This window comes from Oryzias melastigma, linkage group LG20, assembly GCF_002922805.2.
Source record: "Oryzias melastigma strain HK-1 linkage group LG20, ASM292280v2, whole genome shotgun sequence".
Taxonomy (NCBI): Eukaryota; Metazoa; Chordata; class Actinopteri; order Beloniformes; family Adrianichthyidae; genus Oryzias; species Oryzias melastigma.
Window position 1 is genome coordinate 23,717,641 of NC_050531.1, and position 21,912 is coordinate 23,739,552.

Genomic DNA, 21,912 nt, shown 5'->3' on the forward strand with positions numbered 1-21,912 from the left:
ATTAAAGTTTGAGTGAACTCTTCTGTTTTCTCAAACGAGTTTTCTGCAGCGGCCCTGAAATTGAGAGTCAGAACTCCTTCAAACCCACACGCGTCAAGTCTGTAATCCAGAACACGTCCACACATCCGTAAAACCACGTTAGCAAAGGACAAATCTTGACTGTCAGAAATGTTTCACGGTGATTTAAAGACAAAAATTATGAGATAAGGGAAAAATGTTTCTTTGGACCACAGACGACATGTTTAATTAAAATGTTATTTTATTATCATCATATTTTTTAGCCTTTTATTTAAAAAAAGCAACCAACTAGACTTACTATTTCAATAGAAGAAATATATTATTAATTAGACTATAATTAACTAAACGTATTATTAAAAGCTACTAAATATGGTCTTATTGTTTTGTTTATAGGATTATCTGTAGAAATATGAATATGAACTAGAAAAATCATTACCTGTGATAATGTTGTGTGAATGCTTTTGCTGAAAGTAGTTACTGAAGATGTTGAAGCTTTTTGCTGAAAATGGTGACGCAATTTACTTTAATTGCTGAAGGGATTGCTAAAAATGCAAAATCTTTTTGCGAAATAGTAAATTTGCTAAAAGACTGGAAATGTCATTGAAATAAAGCGCTGAAGATTACCTACATTTCTGAAAAATTTGTAGGAAAATTGCTTACAAATCATAATACAAACCAATTTTGCAAAAATATTTAATGTGCTGCTTAAATACTAGCTAAACTCCAGAATTGCCTAAAATTCCTCTGTAAACTAAATTAGTCAAAAACATTAGCATGCTATTAAATATTAACTAAACTCTAAATAAGCCTAAACAACATCAGTAGATAACAAATTAATCAAAAATGTTAGCATGGTCCTTAGCTAAACTCCAAATTGCCATAAAAAACTTAGCAGAGGCCAAATTAGCCAAAAAGCTAGAACATTGCTTAAGTAAAAACTAAACTCCACGTTAGCCTGTTGCTAAAATCGAAGCTAAACTCTAAATTAGCTGAAAAAAACCTCAGTAGATAGCCAATTAGCCAAAAAAGCTAGCATTTTACTTATTTACTAGCTAAAGTAAAAAAAAAGCCTAAAATTCCTCAGTAAATTAAATAATCAAAAATGTTAGCCTGTTGCTAAAATAAAAGCTAAACTCTAAATTAGCATAAAAGCCCCAATAGAAAACAAATTAGCTTGAAATGTTAGCATGTTGTTAAAATATTAGGTAAACTCAATTTTTATTATTACTATAAAATATGAAATCATATCTCATAAATATATTCGAAGGCTTGTTGCTAATTGACTTAAAATGTTGAAATCTGAAGACTGTCATTCATTTCCTATGGGGCATATTCTGCTCAATTTTTCAAAAACTATAAACTTTATGAATACCAGATATACAAGCAGTAATGTCCTGACGAGCTGAAAGTGTAGAAATCACTGGAAGTGTGATTGAGTTTTTATGTAGCGTAAAACATACATAAAGGAGAATCACTGTAGTGTGAATGTTGAGTCAGCATCATTCACACAGAGAAAAGAGAAAATAATCCGAAAAGTTAAATATTCCTATTTTAAAATATGTGTTTTTGTGGAATCTGTATTTTCCTCATATCCACTCACATAAAATGAGCTTAAATGAGTGAAGTGAGAACAAGGTTCAACATCATCTTAGCTTTTAAACCACCAAAAGTTTTTTTTTGGTTTTCCCTTCATAGTTTAAGCTCTTATAAAAGTGTTTTTAATAATACAAATGGTCCTGCAGTGGTTACAAGTGTTCTCCTCATTACGATTTAACCCTTTAACAGCTGAGGGGTGACTCTTAAACACAAAATCTTTACCATACTGTAACTTTTCAACTGTTAACATGATAATTCCAGTAGATTGTGAAGGAGAAAAGCAGCTCAATGAGCCGCTTTTCTCCTTCACAATCTACTGGAATTATCATGTTAGCAAATATAAAATTAAAGTAAATCAAAGAACATAAACACTGGAGCTCCAGTGTTAAAGGGTTAAGATTAGACCCTTCATATTAATGCAGATTTTGTATTAAAAGTTGATATTTTTCACCTCATTTCTTGAATACTTGTTTATTTGGGGACATTTTATTGTTTTTGACATTTTGGCCTTAATAAACAAAGACTGTAGATCAGAGTCCGTTATGTTTATAAGAAATCCTCTAGAGCAGCCCCTCCCTGGATGTTGTAGATCCATTTCTGTGGTGCTCAGATGTGTTCAGATGAAACCTCACTCTTCTCTGGGTGTTTTTCTTCCTCACGTGTCTTCTCACTCTCCTCCTTTGACTCCTTCCTCCTCACCTGTCATGCATCAGTATTTAGACTGTTTTGAAGCGTTTGGAGATGAGCTGCAGCCCCGTTTCCTCGCCCCTTTGGCATGTTTGTGCCGCTGCCACCAGTATTACTGCGAGAAAACATCCCGCTCTGCGGTGGGAAGATGAAAACAGTCTTGAGTCTGAAGCTGCAGTTTGTTTCCAGATGATCTGAAGTCATCAGAGCCACGTTTCAGCAGAGCAGCAGAAATGAAGTGAATAATCTTTATAAATGGAGCTGCTGACAGGAAGTTCATGATCTGCATGTTGCATGCTCATCTTTCCTTTCCTGGCTAATACAATTAGCTGCTGTGTTTGTCCGCTAATGCTCTCTGAGGCACGCAACTCGCTCTGCTTTTAGGTGAAACAGATGCATTGTGGGTGGAAAAAAATGAAATCTGACATTTTAAACTGTGAAGCTTATAATTTCTCACCATCAGTCTGCAGCTGGACAACAAAATCAAGAAAGTAAATGTTTGAATGTAGCTTGAGTGAAGCATCACTGTTTGTGGGAGTTTTCCATGTTTATTATTAAATAGTACATTAAAGTTATGAAATTAGTGCACAGGTTCATTTTCTTCAAACAGGGGTCTGCAACCTTCAGCACTTAAACAGCCATTTGGATTGATTTCTCACCAACCAAAACCTAGTAAGAGACAAAACTCACCTGCTAGAAACATAAGATTCTGATTTATATTTATGTTTTTGCTACTGACATGATATATTTATGTAAACTATTGTTTTTTTTTGCATAAATAAAACATAAACATGTAGAGAAACTAGCTATTTTTTTAAAAAATGAAGTAGTTTATAACTTTTAATAGAGCTTTGCATGACTTCCTTTCAAAATAAAAGACTTCCTACACCATAGGACAGAGGTGTCAAACTCAATCACACAAGAGGCCAAAATCCAAAACACACCTTAGGTCGCGGGCTGAACAAGATAAACATTTATTGAACTCTCTAAAACTAAATTTTTAAAACTTTAGAACTGTAACTTTTAAACATAATTATGAACTAGATATATAGCATTACCTGTGATAAAGCTAGTGTGAATGCTGTAAGATGAATTTGGACACTGAAGATGTTGAAATTGATAGCTGGAAACGCTGAAGCTGATAGCTAGCTAAAATATTAGCTAAATGCTAATTTTAGCTAATGCTAGCTGTTTTGGCTAACATGTAGCTGAAAAAATAGTTAAACTTCAAAAAAGCCTAAAAAATTAAAAAAAAAACCTAAATTAGCCTAAAGAGTTAGCATGTTCCTGAAATATTAGCTAAAGTCCAAAATAGCGTAAAAAAATCTTAGTAGATGCCAAAATATTCCAAAATTTAGCAGAATAACAATTTTTAAAATTCTTTACATAATTATGAATAATAAAAAGGCAGGAATATTATTCCAGAATAAATCAACTTAAACCTTAAATAACTTCCAATATTTTACTCTCTATAAAAATATATTTTGTCAAAATTATCCAAGTTAGAGATGATGGAAAGATAACATCGGGTCATTAATAACAACAAAAAAACTGATCTGAAGGGATGGATAGAATTACCCGGATGGCCGGATCCGGCCCCCGGGCCTTGACTTTGACACGTGTGCCGTAGGATCATGTCAATGCAGCAAATAAAGTAGGAAGTGTAAAGTTATCAATGATTTAAAAAACAAATTCATAAATAAAACCATCAAAAACTAAATCAGAGCTCATGAAGTGACCACTACCACATATTAAAACCATGAAGAACACTTTAAATCCTTCGATTTGTTCAAAAATAGACAATCTTCCCTGGATAATAATTTAACATAGCTTTAATTCTGGGTTTGTTTACTGAGACTAAATTGATTTTCTGCGATAAATGAAGTGTCAGTATGACCACAAAGGATTGATAAAGAATTACAGCTACGGATGTTATGATCCTCGCTGAACAGTTCTATCCATCCTTAACTGTTTGTCAATGAATTTAATAAAGTTTAAGCTAATTTACTTTTTTTTAACTTTACTATTTCCTTTACTTTTTAAAATGTTTTAACACATTTTACTGTAACCAAAGAGCCAGATGGCTGTTCTAAAACATCATAGGAGGAAGGGTTTGTGAAAATGACCATCCAACATGGAGAAAGAATATTTGTTAACTGTCTTTGAACTTCTGCAAACTCTTCACCCGAGGGCTTCTGCTTTGGTTGGCTCTCCTTCAGGTTGACCTTTCAAACCTTTCAAACACGATTGGATTTCTTTTTTTAACATCAAGCTGCTTCTATTAGCCTTTTTCTGTAGCTGTTTACAGTTACAGCCACTGCTGTGGCCACCGGCCTCACAGGAGGTCCTGAAGGTGATGCTCCTCACCGACCACTTCATGATTCGTGACCTTGGCTGGTAAATGAATGCTGAGTTATTTACATCTCTACCTCATAGTTAGTTTGGAGATGATCTTTAGCTGAAGATGGTACAAAGACTTTTATTTTCACAAGTACCATTACTCAAACTCTATTCTCCACATTCACAGCCTGAATAAAGGAATTCAGGAGCTTAAAGACCAAATCCAATAAAGTCATGTTTTTAACATGCTCTTGGAGCATTTTTTCATGGTGGACATATATATATAAGTTAAAGAATTTAAGATTGGGGGGTTACAGCATATAGATGTCCACTGGCTGATACAGTTATAGTAATTACAACCATGTGTGCGGTGCACTGAGGACACAGGTAGTTTCCTCTGATTGTTGGTCCAGCAGCAGACTGTGGAGGTCCCAGGTTGCTCTGCTCTACATAACGCCCCCGTGTGGCTGCTGGCTCCTGTGCAGGTGGTGGTGAACGCCCTGATCGGAGCCATTCCCTCCATCATGAACGTGCTCCTGGTCTGCCTCATCTTCTGGCTCATCTTCAGCATCATGGGCGTCAACCTGTTTGCCGGGAAGTTCGGCCGCTGCGTCAGCCGCTCCGGCTACATCCACGACGTCCGAGAGATCAACAACAAGTCCGAGTGCGAGGCCAAAAACGACACGTCTCAGTACTACTGGACCAAAGTGAAGGTTAACTTTGACAACGTCGGCGCCGGGTACCTGGCTCTGCTCCAAGTGGTGAGTCTCACTTTTTTAATACTTTCTGATGAAGGGAACAGAAAAACAATTCTAGAATATCATAGAATCAGGGAAACATAAAATATACAAAAAAATGTTTTACAACCTTTTTGTGATTTTTCATAATAATATTTCAACATTCAGAACACTTTAGAAAATATTTCTAAACCTGAACAGAAAAAATAGAAAATAATTTTAATATTTTTTTAATATTACTGTTGAGTTAGGATGTATTGATTCTTCAGTAAAAAAAACGATTGCCATCATGTTCATCGTTGCAGATCGATTCGATATGCATAAAAATGTTGAACCTGGTTGAACATTCACTGTGCGCTACGCGGCTGGGGGGGGGGTTGCAGTGAGTGGGCGCGGGTGTGGAGCGGTCCGTCACACGGAGCACAACATGAACCGAGTATGAAGGATTTGTGACCATTTCAATATTATGTATAATTGTTTATTTGTATTTAATGATTTCTGTAAGTAGTAAAACAGACAGTTTGATGTAAGGGGCAAAAACAAAACATACCTGTCCCTAAAATACCTTTAATTCATTGTGTTGGGAAAAATTTAGAAAACTGTGAATCATTTGGACGTGGCTTGACTGGATTCCATTCCTACTGTTGAGAGACGCTGACTGAAGGGTTTGGATGAGCCGGAGTGCGCGGCTGTCCACACCTCCACTGACTTCCTTTGAGAGCATCTCCCTTTCCATCCAGATGCTTCTCGCCTCGTGAGAGTTCAGTCTTTGTGGATTTTCTTATGTAACACCTTTGACACCTTTGCTCTGACCAGGAGGTTCACGTTTAGAGAAGCAGATTACCTGTGAGAGCTGATAGTAGATTTATAACTTAAGTTTTGTCCACAACAGTCCTTTGCCAGGTGACCAGGCTGGGGTGCTGATAAATGATTATTCCTCACACTGAAAAGTCGTTTACAAAGTGAATTTGTTGAAGTCCAGGCTTGAGGCAGAATTAGGGCTGAGTTAATAAAATCAACGAATCAGTTAAAACGCTAACACTCGGTCGACCTAAACATACATTGCTGATTAAATGAACATCTTTATAAACTCAGGCATGAATTTTACAAACTCTTTTAAAGAAATATTTTTAAAGTAACCATTTGTGGTCTACATCATTTTTTCCTCATACTTTCTTTTTCTTCTAGAATAAGGTGTACTTCTATAGTGTGATCACCACCTAGTGTCCAAACTGAAACGTCCTCCAGGAGAAGCAGAACAATGTTTCCAATGTTAATGATCTGAACATTTTAGTTAGAACTTCTCCTTTAGAGAATCCATGTAACACTGGATGATATTAACAATCTCATTATTTCACTGATACATTTACAGGATGTGAACTGGATCAGATTAATACAAATATATTCAGAACATATAGTAGATTATTAATGTATTTCTAAACAAGTGTGTATAAATGTGTAAATTCAGAACTAAATTGAATTGAAGAATCGAAGAAAAAAGGAAAAAAAATCTGAATCGAATCATTTCTGGAAGCTATGATCGATACTCAGCCCTAGGCAGAAGATCAAAGATTTGATAAATAATTTTGAACACCACAAAACCACAATGTAGGGGACAAACTGGTGACAAAGCAGATGATCTGACCATGAAGACCAGAAACCAGATACTTAAACCCACTGAGGACCATGAACGAGATACAGACAGGTGTGGATGATCAACAACTTAAAGCTGGGAGACAAACACAAACCTGAAAACAGAAAACTAGGTACAAAGAAAACAACTAAACTAAAGGGCAGCATCCTCACAAAATGCTATATCAGATTACCCAAAATGTTTGTAGTTTCTGTCTCCTGTTTAAGCTCCTCCCTCAACAAGATGCTGTTTTATTTAATGAAATACCTACAGTTGAAAACCTAATCCTCCTGAACGTCTCCGGCACCAATCTTTCTGTTGGAAAACGACTTCAGATTACAAACCACCAGCGTGAGAATGTCGGGAGTTTCACGGCAAACAGAGGGAATCATGGATTTCTTCTGCACACTGAATCATGATTTATTACATGACCTTTAGCAAAGGTCAGTTGAAGTTGCTGTAAGACACAGACCGGCGCCCGCAGCGCTGGGCTGCAGCGGGGGCTGAGGCTTTCTATGGCGGGAGAGCATTCAGAGCCCGTCCTGCAGAGGCCAGACGGGAAGCGTGCCGAATAAGGAACGCTGTGTGAAGCTGTCATTGCTGCCGCTTTCAGGGAAACAAAGAGTGAAACATGCACAGCTGCTCGGAGACTTCAGAGCAAATTAAAGCAGAGCTCCTCCACACGCCGGAGGAGGATTGACTTCCTCCACCTCTCCCGGTGTTGCCTTTTTGTTCCGTCTTCACTTTAATTTTCCTCCCACACCTGTTCTTTATGCCACTCACTCCCAACTCTCCCACATGTCTGCCTTTTTATTCCGAGTTTCTTCTATTTATTTAAAACAAGAGGTGTTTCTTTTTGCTGTTTGATTCTCAGATTAAAGACTTGATCAAATCCAGTTGCTAAACATTATTAGTCTACTTGAATGCTGGGAAAACCTGAATAAAAGCATATTTCTGGATAAAAAGATAACTTTTGTCAATCTGAAGAAATATTTACAGAGTGTTTTTTTTTTTTTGCTCTTCTGTGTGATTTATGGAAACCTGTTTCAAAGACAATTAGTTTTATTAGACGGATCTAGATTGACCTGGATTATAGAAATCCTGGAATATTTGAAAGTATCTGATTATCACATTTATAAACTAGAAAAGTTACATTACCTGTGATAATACTGGTGTGAATGCCTTTTGCTGAAAGTAGCCACTGAAGATGCTGAAGCTTTTTTATGGTGATGCAATTTACTTTAATTTCTGAAGGGATTTGCAAAATAATAAATTTGCTATAAGACTGGAAATTTCATTAAAGAACTATGAAAGAGTGCTGAAGTTGACCTAATTTTCTAAAAAAATTCCTTGTAAAATTGCTAAAAAAAATCTCATACATGCCAATTTTGCAAAAATATTTAGTGTGTTGCTTAAATATCAGTTAAACTCCAAAATAGCGTAAAGTTCCTCAGTAAACTAAATTAGTCAAAACATTAGCCTGTTGCTAAAATAGTAGCTAAACTCTAAATTAGCTTTAAAAAAAAAAAGAAAAACCTCAGTAGAAAAAAAAATAGCCAAAAACATTAGCACGTCGCCTAAATATTAGCTAAACTCCAAATTAGCATAAAAAAACCTCAGTAGATCTCAAATTAGCCAAAAGCTTGCACATTGCTTAAATACCAACTAAACTCTAAAATAGCCTTAATGTTCCTCAGTAAACTAAATTAGTCAAAAATGTTAGCATGTTGCTAAAATAGAAGCTAAACTCTAAATTAGCTTATAAAAACCTCAGTAGATAACAAATTGGCCAAAAACATTAGCATGTTGCAAAATATTAGCTAAACTCCAATTTTTTGTAAGAATTACTATAAAAGATGAAAACATAGCACATGAATATATTTAAAGTTTTGTTACTAATCTACCTAAAATGTTGAAATGTGAAGACGCTCTCATTCATTTCCTATGGCGCATATTTTTAAAAAACTATAAAGTTCATTAATGAGCGGCTGGGTGGCTCAGTGGGCTAAGTATAGGGTTTACTCGCAGGAGCCCTGGGTTAAATTCCCAGGGTTGTCCACTGACCCCCACCCAGATTGGGTCCCTAGGCAAGACCCTTGACGCTGCTGCCTAACTGGGTCCCTGTGCCCCTCAAGTACAGGGTTGTGTCAGGAAGGGCATCAGGTGTAAAAACTCTGCCAAATCACTGATGAGAAACAGTGGGTGCTGTTACGCTGTGGTGACCCTGAAACGGATAAGCTGAAAGGTGAAGAAGATAAAGTTCATGAATATCAGAAATACATGCAGCAATGTCCTTAACAAGCTGAACATTTTGATACCAAGATTACTAAAGTCGCTGAAAGTGTGATTGAATTTTTACGCGCTGAAAAACGTACAGAGAGGGGCAGGACAATCACTATAGTGTGAATGAATTATGCTTGGTTAGATGTTTCTTGCTTCATGTGTCCACAAGACATCCTCAGTAATGGAATAGTGCTGTAGAAGTGATGTGATGTTTTATTTCTATGAAATTATTACTCTTATTTTGGATCTTACCCTGTGATTTCTCCTCATTTCCAGCAGCAGAAACAGTCAGTGTGTTGTTGGAACGCTGTCACATTTGTGCTTCCTTCTTTTTGATGCAGCTCATGAAATCTTCTTGTGATGCTGCATCTTTTAGGATAATCTTCACTTGTGCTTTGATCCCACACTCATCGCTTTGCAGTCTGTATCCACTTTCACTGCAGCATCTGTTTGCTGGTCTTTGCTTTGCTACAGAAATTTTCAACAAAATGTTCGTATGAAAGTTTGGTTCTGACCACAATATTTTGGAGCCACCATAAAAATCAAAAATTGTTTTTACAAACATAAAGTTACAAAATTATGAGGAAAAAAATCTTAATTTTCTGAGAGTAAAGTTGTACATTAATAAGAAAAATCTTGCATTTTTCTGGGATTAAAACCAGAAAATGATCAAAACAGCCATAATTTTATGAGGAAAAACTTTACAAATTTATGATAATAAGATAGTAATTTCATAAGAATTAAGTTGTAAATTTATGAGAAAGAGCTAGTAATTTTACAAGAATAAAATTATGAAATTATGAGAAAAAAAGTTTTAATTTTATGATAAAAACTCTAAAGTTGTGAAAAAAACAGTAAATTTACAAGAAGGAAGTTAGAAAATTATGAGAAAATAGTCAAGAATAAAATCATAACATTGCAAGAAAAAAGTCGTAATTTTATGTGCAAAATGTTTAAATTTATGTTTAAAAAATTGTAATTTCATGAGAATAAAAGTTTTAAATTTATTTGAAAGTCACGAGTTTAAATCCTGGCTGAGTCACCCCAAAGACTTCAAAATGGGACCCAGTTCCAAGAGGTTGGATTGGGAGGTTAAGACACCAAATGGTTCATGAGCGCGGCTGTGTCTGCAGCTCACCGCTCCCCCATGGGCTGGTGAAATGTGGAGAGCAAATTTCAGAAACTATAGAGACTTTAACTCATTTTCAAAAAAGCCATGTTTTTTCAATGCATCCTAGATTTTTCTGGAATCTATGTCCCACAATGCATTTGGGCCTCTGTAACTAAACTGCCTATGGTGTAAACTGCTTGTCATCTCCAAATCCACTCCTTGCGGATCAAGAATCTTCTTCTAAAGAAACCGAGTTTCCTTTGAATTCTTTCCAATGTCCTTGAACCATGATGTTATGATATTAACTTTTTAAATTCTCAACTTTTATGACAATGAAATTATAGCTTATTATTGCAAAATGTTGGCTCTTTTACTCTTAATTCTACAAGTTTATTCTTGTTAAATTGGGACTTTTTCTCCACGATTTTATGATTTTATTTATTTTTATGGGTGCCCTAATACTTTGTTGTACTTTCTGGATTTTTTTTGAACCAACAGTCACTTGTTTTTCCTGTTCTTGCAGGATTGAAATAGTTTAATAAAATCAAGTAACATTCTGCAGTTTCCTGGAAATGTGCAATTAGCAGCACTGTTATTCTAAATTGTTTAGCTGTATTATTTTTTCTGATTTAATGTTCCACTACTAATTTTTCACATTCTTTAAAAACACTAACACATGTTGTGAGCTTCTCCTTTCTTCTTCGCCTTTAATCACCTAACTTAAAGGAGTTTCTCCATTCTACTTCTTCTACCTCTCTTCCTCGTCGTAGTCTTCCTCACTTGCTGTTGCCCACCAGGGGCGTCCTGAGAGCTTCCAATCAATCAGTGTCTGAGAGACTTTTATTTTTAGAGTGACTCCAGCCAGGAGGGAGGGAAATGGAGAGTTGGAGGGACAAGAAAGGGGAGAGGGGAGTGCGTGGTCGACTTGGAAGAAGGGATTGAACAACAAACTGAATTAAAAAAAAGAGGAAGAGAAGGAAAAGGGGAAGAATAACAAGCAGGGGTATGGGTTTGTGAGTGGCTCAAGATGGAGAGGTGCATGAAGCTGAAAAGAGGCATGCAGAAAAAGGAATAAAAGCAAGAAGATGAAAGAGAGAATGAGGGAGGAATGACAGAGACCTGTTCAGAAGAGCAGGAGAAAAACTACGCAGAGAAAGAAAGCATAGATCTGCTGCTACTTGACCCTCAACAGAAGAAAACTTAAGAGCTGTCGAGATGTGGTTGCCTTAGCAACCAGTTACTCAGCACATCGCAGCATTTTCCTCGTCGGGCAGCAACAGTTGGCGGGGGCAACCTTTCCATTAGCATCTGGAAATAGCTCCACACTGCAAGAAATGATGGAGAGACAAGCTCATAGTTGGGCTTCCTGAAGCTTAATGATTTAACAGAAAAACTTCTGCTGTTCAGAGAAAAACCCTTTTTAAAAAACTAATAAAGCAGAAGTAATCGTAACTTCAAGGAGATTGTTCTCAGCTCTTCGGACTTCAGATGACCCAAGAGGTTAATCGCACTGATCTATTTAGCATCCTTTGGCTCAGCTTTTTGATGAGTCCGGGTTTAAAGAAGCAGGTCTGACCACAGTCTGGGTTTTCTTCTGACTGTAGCACTCTGCATTTACTGAGGAGTTCTTAAAGGGTTGTGATGCACTGTGGTGCTTCCAGTTTCCTCTGTTGGGCTCTAATTGCTGGACACCTCTATGACCAACCCTTGCAAGTGTGAGTTAAAATCTGTCTCGTTTGGTTCAGGAGTCAAACAGGACGGGAATTGGTGTCAAATCTGTCCTGCAGTTTAATCAAAGGACAAAGTTCTCAGTTTACTGGTCAACTTATGTTTCTGTGTCTCTCGGAAAGAGAAGTTCAGGACTGAGACTCTGCTCTGCGTAGAATGACATCGTGAGTAGGTACAGGCATGTAGGCTGGGAGGATCCTGTGTTCACCATTAGACACTTCGCAGAGAGAATATCTTGAGTAATCTGGAAACACTTGGACCCTAGCCACAGATGTCCACAGGATGGATGAAGCTCATTTGGAGGCCAGTGTTGGAGTCTTTCAGTGGTTGCAAACACATCAGTTGGTGTACCATGCCCACTGAGGCTGTTTTAAAGGGGACCACTCAATCATTTAATACCAGGAGAAAAGCAGCACCCTCATTCAAATGCAATTTTAATACTAAGTATAAAACAAAACAATGAAATAATCAAAAAATGAAGAGTTAATTCAACTGTCTTATACGACATGGTCAGAGCCACAGTTTAAGCAGGCAGCTGTGGATCGTAGATGATGTGAAAAACTGATCCTCCAGGTGAAATGTGCTCTAAACAAGATGTTGAATTAGACTTTAACAAAATGCAGACAGACTTGTTGTGAGGAAATTTATTTGGATTTATGACCTTCAACTTTGGTCTCAGATCTGCAAAAACTTTAAAACTGTTTATCATTCATGCCAGAGTAGAACCAACCCGACAAGTCTCCATCCTCTACAAGTGAGATGTAACTAAAGAGTGACACTGCTTGTACAGTCCTGATGATTTTCTGGTTAAATTTGAGATTTAATTTGTCCTCAATGTAATCTCTACATGGATGGTGGATGGTAAAGCTTTACAGCTTGTTATGTTTTACAGTGTCCCCCCCACTCAAATCACTCACATCAGACACACGCTGTAATGGCAGGTGGTAACCCATGGCGACACCTGATTTTAGCAAGCGCCCACTCAGAACTGTTTTTTTTTCTTCTCCACCTGCTTCCTCTTTTCCCCGACTCCATTGACACCCCTGACAAACAGACGAAGGAAGCCCATAAAAGGGCATCTCATTGAGAAAAACAGTAGCTGCCAGTCTTTTATTGTACATTTCTGATGAAACAGGAGGTTTCCCTCGGGGTCCTTTTGTTCAGTTTTGCACTCAAGCCGTTTCCGTGGCGACACAGAAAAAACCCAGTTGACTAATAAAAATATGAAACTCAGGTCTCAGGTATAGCGGATAAAAATGTCAGGAGCAGAAAAGGAAAAGGCCAAATCAGACGAGTTCAATCATTTTCTCAGTCCAATGTGAGCTGGACCAGCAGCAGAATTTCTCAGCTAAGAACAATGTTTGATAACACTCAAGATTTTTGAAAATCCAATGTAGATGGATGGATAGACAGATGGATGAATAGATTGATGGATGGATGGATGACATGGATGGATGGATGGACAGATGGGTGAATAGATTGATGGATGAATAGATTGATGGATGGATGGATGGATGGATGAATAGATGGATGGATGGATGGATGGATGGATGGATGGATGGATGACATGGATGGATAAATGGATGGATGACAGGAATGGATGGATGGACAGATGGGTGAATAGATTGATGGATGAATAGATTGACGGATGGATAGATGGATGGATGGATGGATGAACAGACGGACTGATGGATGGAAGGATGACATGGATGGATGGATGGATGACATGGATGGATAAATGGATGGATGACAGGAATGGATGGATGGACAGATGGGTGAATAGATTGATGGACGAATAGATTGACGGATGGATAGATGGATGGATGGATGGATGAACAGACGGACTGATGGATGGAAGGATGACATGGATGGATAAATGGATGGATGGACAGATGGATACATAGATTGATGGACGGACCGACGGATGGATGGATAGATGAATAGATGGATGTAAGGAATGGACGGATTGATGGACGGACAGACCGACGGATGGATGGATGGATGAATGGATGAATAAATGGATGGCAGGCATGGGTGGATGGATGAACAGATGGATAAATAGATTGATGAACAGACGGACGGATGGATGGACAACAGGAATGGATGGATGGATGAATAGATTGATGGATGGATGGACAGATGGATGAATAGATTCTTCAACTCAGGAAGCCATTTTTGGTTTTCCTCAACACACTGGAATAATTGTGTTTGTGCTCAGACTCTCTTCACTCTTCTTGATCTTTCCCTCTTCATTCATAAGGGAGATTTGTTACACAACATAGAATACAAATTCTGATGAGTTGAAGTTGAAAGAATTATATATCTTTGACCAGCAGGGACCAGGACAGCACAGTAATCAGAGACCATTGCCTATAGAAGTCTGCAGGTCATAAAACAGTCAAAAACAAACAGGAACTTTACAAATGCAAAGTGTAGTGTTGACTTTTGTATTTCTCTTGTTTGTTAAGCAATTTCTCAACCAAATGTTTCTCATCTCATAAGTGAAGCACTGACATGTATTGAGGTGTTACGCCATGCTTCACTTTCTCATGATGGATTATCCAACCTCTCTTTTTTAGTGATGTCGTAACTGTTGCTCACATTTAAAGAAGACCTCTGATGATCAAGACTTTGTTCATCACAATTCAACCACTTTTTCTTTGTTTTCAAGGCGACGTTCAAAGGTTGGATGGATATCATGTATGCGGCTGTGGACTCCAGAGCTGTGAGTTTACATTTGAAAGTTCAAAGACACTAAGTGAAAAGAACCCTAGAAATACTTTACATAAAATAGTCAAACTGACAATTAAAATCCTGACTAAATATGAAATTACTAATGATTAAACTTTCATGTACAGTATGTGTACTCTAAAATTTGACTGAATACTTAGCTTTGTTGAAGCTCAGTTACAAACTAAATGAAGTAAAGGATGAAACTGATTATACTTGGTTTTGTTTTGAAACTCATGACTCTTCTCTGCAGGTGGAGGAGCAGCCTGTCAAGGAGATCAATCTGTACATGTACCTGTACTTTGTCATCTTCATTATCTTTGGCTCCTTCTTCACCCTCAACCTCTTCATTGGTGTCATCATCGACAATTTCAACCAGCAGAAACGAAAGATAAGTCTCTAATATTGTCAAGTCTCTAGTATTGTCAAGTCTCTATCATGAGAGTATATGTTTATATATACATGAGACATATATATAGCATACTTGCATATATACATGTATCTATACCATAAACTGTATATATATATATATATGTAAAGTGTATATTTGTATATATATGCATAACATCTACAGACTGTCTTAAACTAGTCATCAACAGAATTATAAACCACACTGTAGACAACGTCTAGACCTCAAGCATTCTAAGATGTTGTGATGAACCTTCACAGAGCCACAAAAACCTTTATGAACAAATCAGCATTCTAGAGAGTGGAGGAAATCCTCCAAAGGATGCCACACAGACTAGTTCTGAAGATACGTGGAAAGTGCGGTTTAATGACCCTAGAGAAATGACTGCTATCAAAGGTTGTGTCATCATGGCAGGATATGACGTCATGAATGCATGGCATTCCTAAAAATTGTTAGAACAAAGAAAGCCAGACATTTAAAAGTAGATTAGATTGTGTTTTTCTAAAACCTTCTTCTTACCCACATCTTGTTGTCTGTTCTAGTCTTCTCTGATTACATGAATAAGATGAATTCAGGTTTAGATTGACTGACCCGATTCAGGTGATCAGCAGTAACTAGGCCAGATTTCTGGGAAACAAGCAGGATGGTCGACCTCGAGTACCAGGAGTGGGCGGTTCTGTATTTGAGCGTGGTGTCTGGGATCTGTTTTCCTGTGAAAATAATGGTAGGTTTTGGGTGTGTTTACTTAGGAGGACAGGACATCTTCATGACAGAGGAGCAAAAGAAATACTACAATGCCATGAAGAAGCTGGGCTCCAAGAAACCTCAGAAACCCATCCCCAGGCCTCTGGTACCAACACACAACGCAAACATGAACAAACTGCATTCACTTTGCTCTCTTATGGGGTCCAGATGACCCCACCCTTCTACTGATGTGTGATCCCCCCATGATAAAGGTGGACAGGATTTTATGTCTGTCACAGACGCCAGTGAAGATAAAGAATTGGTGCTGTGAAAGATGATGCAGTAATAGAACATAATTAATTTGTTAATACGACTTTAGGCATCCTGCCGTGCAGCTGTGAGATCAGCGTAATAAAACTCCATTTAAAATAAACAAACTTTTTTTTTACATTATGTGATTGAGATTTTATTAAACCAAAGAGATAATATGGCATTTATTTGTAGTTTTTGGACTAAAGCGATGTTTTATTTTAATAAATAAGGTGAAATCATAACGAATAAAAATAAGGTGAACAATCTAACGGCTGTAATGCAGCAACAGCAGTGCACCTGCTATGGGGGGCGGAGCCAAACGGAGCTGTCTGCTTTGAGAAATCCAAAGAAGAAAACGACTTTTATTCTATTTTGGGATGGGGACTAACAAGGATTTTCCACAATTTTCTAAAAATTGCAGAAACTTTGCAGTTCACCATCTAAGTTCCGCCCACAGGTGAACAGTTCAGAATGGACAGACACGCCCCCACCTGAGTAGAGTCCTGCCGAGCCAACCTGAAATCCAGCTGGATCAAACTTCTCCCCCCCAAAAAATTTTTATATTTTCACAAACACAATATGGAAAATGTATGAGAAAAAAAGAAAAAGCTAAAAAAAAAACAGAATTCCAGGAAAAATGTTAAATAGACAGCAGTGAGAAATTCTTATTTTTTAGGTTGCCTGATGTGACTTTAGCCTGGATTTTTTTTTTTTTTTGTATTCTCATTTAAAAACATGTTGATTCTTTTATTGACAAATTTTATTCTTGTTGTTTTGATAAAATGACACCTAAAACTCTCATTTTATGTTGTTTTTAAACATTTTGGGGGTTTTCCCAGCAAATTGAGTCCCATTTTTCCAGAGGGAATTTTCTGTTTTTGCATGATTTTATGTCTAGTGTGTGAATATAACATGGAAAAAATGACAAAATAAAGGGAGTGTTACATAGGAGAGATTGTGCAGCTTAAAATGACACCAAATAATCTTTCAAATTGCAAATACAGAAAATTAAAAACTAGACAAAAACTGAGATTCAAAAAAATGTTCTAAATGTACAATTTTTTGTCTGATTTCATGTTATGATCATTTGCAGATAAAAGGTGGCTGGCAAATATTGTAACTTAAAAAAAAATCAATGCCGATTAATCTAGATCATTTTTTTCCAGATTTGCGATTAGTTAGTTAATTTTTTTAATTGAATCGGCCCTATAAAAAATCCTTGAAAATAAAACAGTTCAGTGCACGTCTTGTGGGGTCCAAATTACCCCACTTTTAATGTAACATGCCAAAGATAGCACAAGTGTTAAGAGTTGTTCATAACAATGGACTTGTGATTTTTGCGTCTTAAGCCTCTGTCACAACTACCCTTATACTCCGTCTGCAGGGGGAAATCGGGCTGGTGACCCACATATTATTTTACGATCGTAGACCGCTCGGTAAGCCTGTAGAGTGAAAATGTTCATGGACATTGTTCGCTATAGGCGTGCTGCAGGCAGTTGGTCATAGCAGACACTTACGCACCACGGAAGAGTAAAGGTAGGGTAAAATTAGTGAGAGACAAGCGTGTCAAACAGATTTTTACATTTTATTACCCCTAAATCCTGCTTACTGCTCGAGAAGCCCATTAGTTCTTTCAACCAATAATTGTGCACTCCTGGCGTGCCGCTTGACATGTCCAAAAGGCAAAATTGGACAATCAGAGTGTTGTTAGTGTGGACATCTCACAGGGATCCTATGGACTGTACGCACCTCCTACACACCTGTACATGCAACATTCACACGCGGTCAATAAGGAGCCAGTACTGCCTTACAAATAGTCCACAATACACAGACGCACAACAATGGTGCATTTCCTTGAGTTCTTCACATGAGCCTCAAAGTAAGTGTAAGACACGTCTGTACTTCTCTAAAGATCTTCATGGGCTCCATCCTTGTACGAGTGCATGTGACTAAGGCTTAACATGAAAGAGGAAACATGCAGCTTATTTTCTAAGATTTGATCAAAAGTATTTGTGCAAAAACTGTTCAAGGCCATTAAAAAATGTAAAAAGAACTGTACGCAGAAGCAGCTTCTTCATTGGGACGTCTTGTTTCAGAACACGCTGCAGGGATTCTTCTTCGACTTGGTTGGAAAACAGGCGTTCGACATCATCATCATGGTGCTGATCCTCCTGAACATGATCACCATGATGGTAGAAACGGACGAGCAGTCTCCTCGGATGGAGAAGATCCTCTACAACGTCAACCTGGCCTTCATTGTCATCTTCACCTCTGAGTGCCTCATTAAAATCATGGGGCTGAGATGCTACTTCTTCACAGTCGGATGGAACATCTTTGACTTTGTTGTCGTCATCCTGTCCATCGTTGGTGAGTTCTTCTTCTTCTTCCTTATTTTTACTTTTTAAGGTGTTGCCTTGTGATTCAAATTTGTTTGAAAAAAATGCTATTTGTTTTTTTGTTGTAATTATCACAAGAGTGATAAAAGTACATAGAGGCATCTGTAGTGGAGAGATAGAGCGGTCGACCACTGATCAGACTATTTTAGGTTTGGTTCCCGCCATGTGTTAAAGCAGGGGTCCCCATTACGTCAATCCCGATTGATCGGTCAATCGCGGCAGGTGCGTAGGTGAATCGCAGCCCATCAAAAATCAGTAAACAAAAAATATTTAAAAAAAATTTGCCATCAGTGAATCACCATCCTCACTATGAGTACGTAACTTGATTGACATGGAGCCGGACAAATGGAACGTCCTCTGATCCATATGTCACATGCGTGTTTAACAGTGAGCGGTCTGCAGTGCCTTCCATCGGAGAGCTTTTACGCACCGGGTCCCCGCGAAGGGTCACTCCGACCTGCAGGAGCGTTTGTTGACGGGGACACTGACCCGCTGTCCTGCACAGCGCCTGTTGCCGAGTCTGTGGTCCTGACCGAGGGATCTGAGCATATTCAGTTGTTGTCCAGTAGTAGAAGCTTCTCTGCACGGAGTGTTCTATGTCGCCGCCGCCGTTCATTCATTGGTTCGACACCATTAGAAAGCATGAGCGGTCGGTAAGGATCCCCACCGCTTTAGCACCTCAGGATACCTGCTGTTAATAGCATATCCTTGTTTCAAAAAGATTAAGACAAAAAAAAAGCTGAGTGCAACATGTGGAGTTTTATTACTCCTCATCTTCAGAATGAGAACATTCAGTGCCACTCTCCCAACCGTGACTGGTCTGAGGTCAGTCAGTCATAAAGTACCTAAAACACAATGTACACACAACGTTTTTGGTTGTCAGCGCTGCGCGAATTTTAAGAAAGCACAGATCTGATTCAACAAGCTGTTGAAGAAAACTGACAGTGAAACTTTTTTATGCTGTAATCAGAAATGTTCATCTAAATGTATCAATTTAATTTAAAATAGTTGTGTAATTCACTTAAAAATCCTCTTTCCATGAATCTGTTTATTTAAGCACATAAATGGGAAAATTTCACTATATACACACACACACATTTACATATATATTTTTTATATTTATATATATATTGTATGTGTATAAAAGACAGTGAACCCTGTTTAGCTTCGGGTTGCTCTGGGTTGGCACCAGTGTTTGACAGTGGAGTCACCATCAGTGTATGAATGGAACTGTGACTGTAAAGCATTTTTAGCCTCATAGATGGTAGAAAGTGCTACACAAGTATTCACCATTACTTGACACTCTCGTTCTGTGATGTTATAGTGAGATGTTGGGAAAGGAATTGGATTAAAGCAAAACTATAAAGAGTGTGAAGAAACGGTTGTGTTTATGTTGACTACTATAGCAGTAACAAACATCAATCTGTCAACAAAGTGTGGCCTTCAGGTTTACTGTGTTTGGTTACCCACAAATAAAAGGTGACCCAGCAAAACATGTAATGCAGCTGCTGGGAGTCATCTTTTGGCCGCGTCGCTCCTCGGGTTATCCTCACCACTTGGTGTGTGTGGATGATCTGTGTGTGTGCGGGATGGAGGATGCCTGAGGGAGGTGAAGGTAACAGCAGCAATCAGAGGTACCAGAGGCTGTCCCCTGGAGACAAATCAAACATGATTGACCTGTTACATCAGCTGTGTGTGTGATAGAGATGTCAGGCTGGAGGGAGGGGGGTTGATGTACAACAGGATGGTGGTTCCCTCTCGACTCCCCACCACTCATCCTTTCCATCAGCTGCCTCACAGAAAGACAAGTGGGGGAAGGAGGAGTGAGTCTGGGGAGACCTGCTTCTCCCTGCATTTATCACTCCTGCTTAACAAGGACAAGATGGATGAAATGCAGGGATTGACGTGCTCCTTGTCGGGGGTTCACCCCCACAATTATTTACCCATGGAGCAATCAAGTAACAAGATAAAGATCCAGGTCAAATTACTCTAATAAAGACTGATATTTTTGAAATATTCAGATCTGTCCAGTTAAGGTTTTAGTTTGGTCGTTATTACTGATTTCTGTTGTTTTAAAGTCCCACTTTAATTATCTTTTCAACTGTTCTAAGTGTTCCCAGTGGTCTTTTTATTATGATTATACAGTTTCTAGCCAAATAAAAAAAAATATTTTTTTTAGGACATAGTTTCTGCAGAGCAGCAGGAGTTCATTGGAAATGTGAGTCAAATGTGAGACATCCTGACTGACGACAGTTTTTCGACCTGAGAGGCTGAAGCTGACCAGTCAGAGGTCCAACTCTAGTCTCTGTACCCAATGACCTTCAGCTAAGTGAGCAGCAGATCAGCTGATTATGCAGTAAGACCGCTAAGTGCTCGCTCTTCATCATTGTGTGTCTCATTAGGTCACAGTCTTAACAAGTGAAAACGTGCCTGCTTGTTAAAACCATTTCTCAGTCCCCAGGGTACAGAAAGGCCTCCTTAAAGATCCACGCTGATGAAAATGGTGTTTTGGTTATTTTAACTTGAAGACATGTGTGAAGAAAATTTTGATTAAAAGTGCGTATCTGAGTATTTCTTTATCACATTTTAGTGAATCAGGAGCAGACGAAAAAAGCATGCCTCAAGCTCCCTGCTCTGCTCCATTCTGATCATCCACTCACAGACAAATAGATCCATGAAACATGATGTAAAGCACCCGAATAAGAATCTACACCGTCTAATCCACGGACAAGGGTTCCCTATCCAAATTAGGAAGCTGACTTTAAAAACAAAGATCAGACTGTATATACCTTCACCCATTGATTCCCATGAGCTGCACTTTAGTAGAAACACAGAAAAGAGATTTCCTCTGAGAATGGCAAAGATGATCACCCGTCAGAGTGAAGCCAGGAGTAGATCTGCTTCTCCTCTCTATTGGAAGACACCAGCTCAGTTTGCTTATCTGATAAGAATGAAACTAGGGGATTGTTATATTAAACTGGGTTTAACAAGGACCCGTAACTCTCCAAAGAGATAATGCCAGCCCACTAGTCTAGAACATCTCGGTGTTAAGAGAGGTGCTAAAGAAAATTCTTACTGATATTATGTTACCCAAACCACAGAGAAGAGAGAAGGGTTGGATGGATGGATGGATAAGTGGATGGACGGATGGATGGATGGATGGATGGATGGATGGATGGATGGATGGATAAGTGGATGGACGGATGGATGGATGGATGGATGGATGGATGGATGGATAAGTGGACGGA

At 38.2% G+C, this 21,912-nt stretch overlaps 1 protein-coding gene across 5 annotated transcripts in view; it reads left to right on the top strand.

Moving 5' to 3' along the window:
• LOC112141573 (sodium channel protein type 4 subunit alpha) overlaps positions 1 to 21,912 on the top strand; it is a 261,117-nt gene that overhangs the window by 232,479 nt on the left and 6,726 nt on the right. For all 5 annotated transcript variants that reach the window (XM_036217311.1, XM_036217310.1, XM_024264726.2 and 2 more), the window contains 5 exons: positions 5,127 to 5,402; positions 14,805 to 14,858; positions 15,117 to 15,254; positions 16,018 to 16,122; positions 18,365 to 18,635. In XM_036217311.1, the coding sequence (XP_036073204.1) occupies positions 5,127 to 5,402; positions 14,805 to 14,858; positions 15,117 to 15,254; positions 16,018 to 16,122; positions 18,365 to 18,635 (844 nt within the window). The remainder of the gene's footprint in view (positions 1 to 5,126; positions 5,403 to 14,804; positions 14,859 to 15,116; positions 15,255 to 16,017; positions 16,123 to 18,364; positions 18,636 to 21,912) is intronic.